Source organism: Ptychodera flava, chromosome 20 (assembly GCF_041260155.1).
Source record: "Ptychodera flava strain L36383 chromosome 20, AS_Pfla_20210202, whole genome shotgun sequence".
In the NCBI taxonomy this organism is placed as follows: Eukaryota; Metazoa; Hemichordata; class Enteropneusta; family Ptychoderidae; genus Ptychodera; species Ptychodera flava.
In genome coordinates this window covers 3,477,167-3,485,732 of record NC_091947.1, presented here as the reverse complement: position 1 = coordinate 3,485,732, position 8,566 = coordinate 3,477,167, and the positions used below count along the sequence as shown (strand labels likewise).

At 36.5% G+C, this 8,566-nt stretch overlaps 1 protein-coding gene across 1 annotated transcript; it reads right to left on the bottom strand.

Moving 5' to 3' along the window:
* Positions 1–976: 976 nt before the first annotated feature.
* Positions 977–7,804, bottom strand: LOC139119778 (fibroblast growth factor receptor 3-like). Its single transcript, XM_070683665.1, has 7 exons — positions 7,549–7,804; positions 6,381–6,562; positions 6,157–6,246; positions 5,221–5,435; positions 3,310–3,447; positions 2,505–2,733; positions 977–1,605 (listed from the first exon to the last, which is right to left on the bottom strand). The coding sequence occupies exons 1-7, from the start codon at positions 7,709–7,711 to the stop codon at positions 1,414–1,416; spliced, it is 1,209 nt and encodes a 402-aa protein (XP_070539766.1). The 5' UTR covers positions 7,712–7,804; the 3' UTR covers positions 977–1,413.
* Between the last annotated feature and the right edge of the window lie 762 nt (positions 7,805–8,566).

Sequence of the window (8,566 nt, the reverse complement as noted above, 5' to 3'; positions counted from 1 at the left end):
AAAAATGTTGATATTTAGAGCAAACATCGAATATATTTGACAAAACAAGACAAGGAACGATGCAATACTATTTTCGAAACACCTGACATCACTTCTTGGTCTTTGGGCCAGAGGTCCATATATCTTTCTTTCATGAATTTGACATTGTTTGTGTACCGTCTATTTACTGTCTGTTCTTCTGTGCTGTTTTGTGTCTACGTTTACGACTATTGTCTTACGAATTCTGACCTAGTGTTATGGGATTATGGATTGGTATGATTGCGATTATTATACTATACAACGTGCTTACGCTTGACTGAAATACCGACTACAGGGGAGGCCTAGGTATATTACAGGGGGCCTTAATGCGACTTTCAGATTGTAATTACAAGTTTTTAAAGGTATCAAAATTATAATGGTGCTGCATGAATATTGTTTCGGAATAAAACTACTACTGTATTCATAGACTTATGATGTTTAAGTTTGGCAACGCCTCGCAGGTTTCACCATATGCAATAGTTTCAGTGGCTATTTACCATCTATTATTATAACTGTAACATTGTAAGTATTATTGTATATCAGATACAGTACATAGTAAATAAAATATTATGTGAATAAATGAAAGAAAAAATCACACTTCTTCCTTTCCATGATAATTACTCTGTGTACATCCAACATCAAGGTCATTCCCACACAGAAATTGATAATCTATCACTTCGTTCCAGTCTTTCTCACAAAACAGCAAAAGTAACTTTGTACCGTCAATGCTGAGGCTGTGTCCTACTTGTACAGTACATTCCTGTCAATTGATTCTCTGATGTCTCCAGTAAGATAATAGGCACTGTACGTTGTGAGTTCAAATCTAAAGGAGACTTTACTGGAATGGAACCACAACATACAAATCCTCATTTATACTGGAACACACAGGTCGTCATTTGATATGGTCACCTCTATATTACTTTACAGTTAATCGACAATCGACGTAAGTCAATTGTTTCTGACCATTTATTGCACTGCCTTTTGTATAGGTAATTTCAATTATTCTAAGTCATAATATTTTCTTTTTAGTTACCGGAAGGATCAACACATGCTACCCGAGTTAAAAACACACCTGTAGCAAAGCTGTACTGAAGTGTACTTTTATCCATGTTCACAAAAAGAAGAAATAAGATTAAGTTACGTCTTTATCAAAAAACGTGCTTTGATTTCATAAAAGAGTGTAAATTTACATGTTTGGATTATATGTGAAATGTTGCGACAGTGTACAAATGCAAATTAAATTATACACACACTGAAGTTGTTTAATGTATTTAAAATACGTGTACGAATACGACCGAAAATATTTTCCGTAGATTTTCAGGAAGACACGTGTCTCACACTTCATACTTATATTCTCTGTTACAGTATTGTCTTGATAATCACACGTTGATCAACCTACAAACCAAATCCTTCGTCACTACCACTGTCAGAGGTTGCCTCAAACACGATGGTATCGCTAAAGTCTTCTATGTCACTATCTCTGTGAAAATTATCATCATCATCAAATGAATGTGTGGATGTACTTTCTCCCAGAGCACTCTCTTCTACTGAGTAGTTCTTTCTTCTTCTGTTTCTTTTATCCCTGATCTGTCAAGAAATAACAGAACTAATATTCAACAAAATTAGCAAAAGCAAAGAATATGTTACTTGATTGATGTTAAATTACATAAGAGTAATAGGTAATGATACCAGCAAAATACAAAGCTGTGTGAAGATGTAAACATGATTGGGTGATGAGATTTGTATAATTAGCATTTAACTTATTAATCACTGATTTTGGATATCTCGACAACAGCTATGAGAAATCTGATGAGATTTAGTTTGTAAGTCATGAGGTACGGCTTCGCTTTGATTATTAAATTATAATGGAGGTTACGCATTTGTTTAGAGATTTTCCCCTCTGGCCAAAATGTGATTTCTCTGTAAGAACTAGTCTGATAGGTCTCAAATTTAATGTTTATTTGTAGATACCCAGTAGACGGCCTTTGTACTCTGTACTTTGCAGGGAGTACGTCACTCACACATGTTCAACTGATGATAAAATTTCCATAAATGAAACTTTGGACTCTGTTTCTTGACAATTTGTGTCAACACAATGTCTCAAGAGCATCTGTTTAGTAGTTTTGTACTTCATGCTGATATCATTGTAAGATTTCATGAAAACAAAATAAGGTAATGTAGACTTTTTTGTGCCAATGTTTCCTTTTTGACAAAACATTATTCTGACAAAAACGATATACAGGAAAAATTCAGCTAGAATCTGATATATATGGATGAGCACGTTTCTTAGTTTTGAGAGAATAGCATGCCTACTTCAATGTATTAATTTTTCCTACCCCATTTAGTCCAACAATGAGCAATTACAGCACCTTAACTGTGCCATGAATGGCTAACTTGGAAATCACAAGATATGGAAAAAATATGCATAGAATACACAATCATGTCCTTCATGTTATTTCACATGTTATCAGAGAGTGTTGACTTACCCACTCATTTCCTGTGTCGCGACTGGGAACTGGATTGTAGTCGGTTTTGTGATCGATAACGCAGGTTGTTAGGGGATGTGAGCTATCGTCGTTGTTAACAACTTTGGGAAGTGGTTCGTTGATGTAGTCGGCAAATTGACTCAAAAGGTGGTCGAATTCCTGGATCAACACTTTGAATTGTGGTCTATCTTTTGGGTTTTCCCGCCAGCATCGCTGCATAATGGCATACCTGTGTCCAGAAGGTATTACAAATTCATTGTTAGCTATTCGGCCCGTCAGAAATAGTACATAATTTTGTTTTAATGACAATCAACATGTTGATATTTAGGTTTATTATGCTGAGGTGAGGCAAACAGAATATTTGAATGGTTGCCGGGCAATACAGAAATAATTGTAACGACTATAATGCTGATAATGCATCGATAGAGCATCACTGAGTGACATCAGCCCCGTCTTGAAATCGTCAACAGCGCGCAGTTCCAGATATACTTGTGATGAAAACTAGAATGAGGTCAAGTACTTCATGTTCTGAGTTCATGTCGCGAGTTGGTAAGTGGAAGGAAACGCATGCAATTGTTAAAGCAATAATTGTAAGAAAGAAGCCTGATATTTGCAAATGTCAGAAATCAGAGTGTTCTATATCCTGTGGCGGCGGCACAGCGTTGTATTTAAGACGATTGTGAGAGCGCAGCCATTGTTGTTCTGGAAGGTATGTATGTCTGAACGAGGCAGAGCACTGCCCGAATTACATGGATAAATGTACTACTGTATTCTATGAAAGTGAGAAAAGAATGGATACACGTACACCGATTCACGACAACCTTTTGGTTTCGGCATTCTGTACCCCTCTTTCACTGACGTCACCACTGAAGCTGCTGACATACCCGGATACGGTGTTTCTCCCTGAGTGACGATTTCATATAAGACAATGCCGAAAGACCAACTGAAGAGGAAAACATTGACATTGTGTTAATGATAACGCGCCTCGGGGACATAAATTCGGGCTTTCAAATTTCATCAATTCTCTTCTAATCTACCACTTGATGGGGCTCATTTTAAAGCTCTTAGTGAAAGAAAAGTTTTTACCGTCTTAGTTTTCATTATGGGAAGGTTCCATTAACTTAGGAATACCCTACTTCCCTAAATGATCAATTTCACAGACCTGCCTTTCCTACAATGGCACTACAATAGCACCAGCTGGATTAGATAAATATAACAATGGAACATTCACACCTTGGGGATTAAAAGTCTTCTGTTTGTCACCCGAGTTGCTCAGGCAAGGACTCGGGTTTCAGGTACCATGCAATTTAATGCAGTCGTCCCCTAATGTTCAAAAAATCGAAAATTGCATCCCCCGTAGAGTTAACATAGGGATGGCGGCATTTTGAATTTTAAATATCGCGAAATCTTACATAATTTGTCTCGCTAGTACAAAATTTTGCACGGTGACCCCTGACTCTTCTTTCTGCTTTGGTAAGAGAATGGTCGGACGTTTCATTGAAGAAAGTTTGAACAAAAGATTAAATCCTTCACTTTCGAGGCGCATAATACCTTACGGAAACTTCTTATATTACTTTTCATTGTTCACAAATTTGTGACAAGCATATAAAATAATTTTATCCCCTCTAAGGTAACGTTTTAGAGTAGACGTGTATTGACGATGATGATAATGATGATGGTGATGATTGGAGAGTTTTTTCTTAAATACTTACAGATAGTACGCGCGTACAAATTAAAAGGCCTGAACTTTTGCTCGAATTTTCCTCAACGAACAACCATTCTCTTAACAAAGCAAGAATAAAGATGTCATGGGTTACTGTGTAAATTTAGTAGTAGAGAAAGAAGTTGCCTAACATTTACCGATATCTAAAAAATTAAAATTGCCGCCATCCCCATGTTAACCCCTTTCGGAAATTGAATTTGCGGTTTTCACAAAACTAATAGGGTGAAAATTTCTCTTACTCCGAGAGCTTCAAAGACAGTCCCTTCTAGTAGTAGAGTCCGACCTTAACTGTAAAATTTTAGAGTCCGACTACATGTTCCTGAAGCCCAATCTACCGTAAAGGCCCATGAGCTGTATCTCGTCGTAGGTTTTTGACATCCAACCATCTTTCATTTCCCAAGACATTGTATAGGCATGCTTTCCATTATAAAGTGGACTTTTCTTCATTACAAAACTAGTCATTTGTGACAGAACGGCAAGTAAACATGACAGTTTTTTTTTAATTCAGAGCCATGCGTCCCTTAGCTAACGCTCTGTTATTGTTTATGTACATGCAACACATCAGCTCTTTTTTGCATCTGCATTAAGGTACTCATAATGATCGGAGCATCTGCAGTTCAAATTCACAATTTCACTGCCAATCTTCAGATGACAATACCTGTACATACATACTTCTGTATTGAATTCATTAGTACTAAATATAGTTTCTAAGTAAAATCACGAAAAGATTACAAAAAGTTGTAGCTAATAGGCCTTCAGCGAGTTTCATAATTCGCTGATGTTAGACATTTTTGTAATCAATAATATAGTAAAACGGCATAATATACTTTCATTTGAGGAGGACCTTGAACTTAAAACACCATTAATTCTTGGAAAGTTTCTAATTTTTATGAATCCAAACCAGCAATTATAGATTATCTTTGAAAAACTCTAACATTCGCCACTTTAGAGAGAGTACAAGTTGTGTTTAGGTAGATGTCATAGTTCACTTACACGTCACTTTGAATTGTACACAACCCTTCTAGGTTAGTTTCTAAGCTGACCCACTTGGCAGCTCTCCTTCGACCTGACGGCCATGCTGTCCACCCCTGCAGATATACATCATTGGCAAGTCCAAAGTCGGAAATTTTGACCAAGAGGTCATCTCCTACCAGCACATTTCTCGCTGCTAGATCTCCATGGACATATTTTTGCTGTGCTAAGAAATTCTGGTAGTAAAAATTAAAATAAGGATTAATGTTTTCATATTGTTACAGTTTATTTGATTTATTCTGAGCTGACTTATACCAAACTGATGTAGTGTAAGCGTCATCTTATTTTCCTCTTTTAGCTATTTACTGGATTAATCAATGAATTAATTCCGGAACCAATCCCAAAGACTAATTTACAGCCATCGTTGATAAAGCAAGCGTAAAGAACCGAGGGCTGAAAGCTTTGGGTAGAATAACAATAACGACAAAAATGAAAACAATGTAGAAAGCTTGTTTACCGCAACTCTTAATGTTGTCTTGTCGATACAAATCGCGTTCATTATTATATCTGCGAAGTTAGGGGAACTATCTGTTCGTCATTTGCTTAAGGTGGCGTAACCAACACACTTTTTTCAAAACAATTTTTCTCATAAAAGATGACAAGGAAACCACCTCTTAGTTGAAGAACATAGCGATCCGTGATACAGGATGGTTTGCTACTGGTAATCGTAAACGGGCAATTACGATACACGTTTTTTTTTTAATTTTACTTTGGAACAAATCAGTTATTTCCCGAAGAATCGCCTCAGATCACCAGATGCTCTTTAAATATTGCTGAATTCGCGTATTTGTAGATGCATTTATTCAATTTTGTCATTTTTTCCTATTTGTATCTCATTGATTTCTTTCTGGTGAAATAAAAGTTTGTGATATAAGGCGTCTACATGTACCCACTTACCATTCCACGGGCAATCTGCCTTGCAATCTGATAGTAATTCACTTCTTTCAGCTCGTAAGTAGGGTCACTAAGCTTATTCTCATAAGTTGGCTGTAATAAATAAAATACGCGTTGTTAATATCTGTTTTTCGACATAAGTAAAATTTTAGTTTCTGTTAAAAAGCACACTTTCCTAAAATTCGATAGGCAAACGCCAGATGGACATAATGTGAATAAATAATAACCTCTTTAGTCTTCCTTAGAAAATTCAAGAGATCTCCATACTTCATGTATTCTGTCATTAAGATGTATGGCTTGTCTGCTGTACAACAACCCAACATCCGTAGAATATTTGGATGAGTCCCAATCTCTTGTAAAGTGATGATTTCACGCAGAAGGTCCTCCATTTGGTCACTATTTGCATCATCTGTATTGTAAAACCACACTAATACATCTGAATTTTTATAACCTTTTATGTGTAAATTTGTCATTTTATTATGTGTCATGGTATTTCATGTCATTCTCAGAAAGTCCGTCAGTGAAAGGAACTCGAAATTGGCACTGACAAAAAACGTAACAGTGGCCAAAAAGCATCACAGCTGGTTCAAATATGTGCTACCTTTCCTAAACAGAATGAAGCAAAGTAAACAAAATCAAGTGCTAGAATATTTACCAACTAAAGTGAGAATGAAAACAGTGTTGCCTGTTCGAAGACGGTACCTGTGGCGCTCAAACTGTGATTTCTTTGCACCATAGCTATGATTTTTTCGACGTACTGATTTCACGCAGTCGCTCGTTTGCTCCAAATCCGCTCTGCGCCCAACGCGCCCCAAAGACGTGTATTTTTATGCTCATTTATGTGCATATACACACGTCTATGGGGGCGCTTTAGGCGCAGAGCTGAATTGGAGCTAACGAGCGACATTGTGATTCCAAGAGATTACTTCGAAAGTTGCAAAAGGTCGATTCGCTGATTACCAGAAAGGAGAGGTCAGTAACAAATCATCACTTATTATAATAACGCCTTCAGCATCCTTTCAATTAAATAAAAGTGACGGGAAATGTTAGAGTTGAAATTATTGTGTTTACTGTTGTACTTTTATGGATCTAGAGCTAGATAATTAACTTGATGCTCTGAAAAGGGGTCACATTGTGATATCCGTCATAAAAATCCTCTTCTTCCTCTCCGACGAAAGAATATTTTAAAACATAAATTTTGTCACAAATGTTGCATTATCCGTGCCTTGTTTTGACGGCAATCAAAGACTCATTTTAAGACTCTCAGACTTATAGAGACAAATTTCGTTACAAAGTGTTAAAAATTAGTTTTTTTGATTCCGATCTTATGATCGTTGTTGAAGTTCTAACACTGTCCCCAACATGCAGTGATAGATTTGATACAAAACGCTGTACCTTTTAACATCTTAGCTGCTACAATCATACTTTCACCATTTTTACCGATTTTTAGGGCTAGTGCCTCGTACACAACTCCAAAATGGCCGCTGCCGAGTTCATTTCGAATGATGAGATGTTGTCTTGGAAACTCGTGTTTTTCGACAACATTCTTGCGTCTCATCGGTTTTGCTGTTTTGTTAACTGTGGAGAAAAGAAGATAACACTATTCGCTTTCTGACAGTCCTAGTAACAAATTTACATTTACATACTCAAAAATGTATTTATACGGAGAATCAACGGAAACAATATAAAGCGCTATATAGACAAATGTAATTAAAAGGAGGGTTCGTCCTGTCTGCATGTAGGACCCATACACTGTACAATGGGTCAGTTGCTATGCACAGCATATCCAAACATCCCTAATATGCATTTCCAAAATTTTGAAATGGCGGCTGCATCGAAAGTGGTGACCGCGGCCGAATCAGCTCCGTACAAACGAAGGGCTGAAACCGCAGTCTACTTGACCGAGTATTGCATTGATTAGAAAGTTACTAGACTGATGAACTATGAACATGCATCAAATACTTAATTTGCTTCACATTTGCTCGACATTCATCGCCAATCTCCGGAAAGCAGCAATGGACATCAACAAAAGCGCTCCGCAGCAGCAGTCGGGAAGACCACTCCCTTTAACTGAGAAACAATAGGTGTTCGGAAAACACTGAGCATAGTGAGTATATAAAGCCATACAAGTGGTGCCTGTCATACATACGTCTTTTAATTGCACAGAATCCCGCTCTGCGCCGTGTAAAATGTGTATATATATATATATATATATATATATATATATATATATATATATATATACACAAATATATATATATATATATATATATATATATATATATATATATAATATATATATATATATATATATATATATATAGTGTTACGTGCAGAGAAAACGAACAAAAGGGTGAACTCAGCAGTTAACGTTTAAACAAAATTTATTACAAAAATAAAACTAATTGCTAAG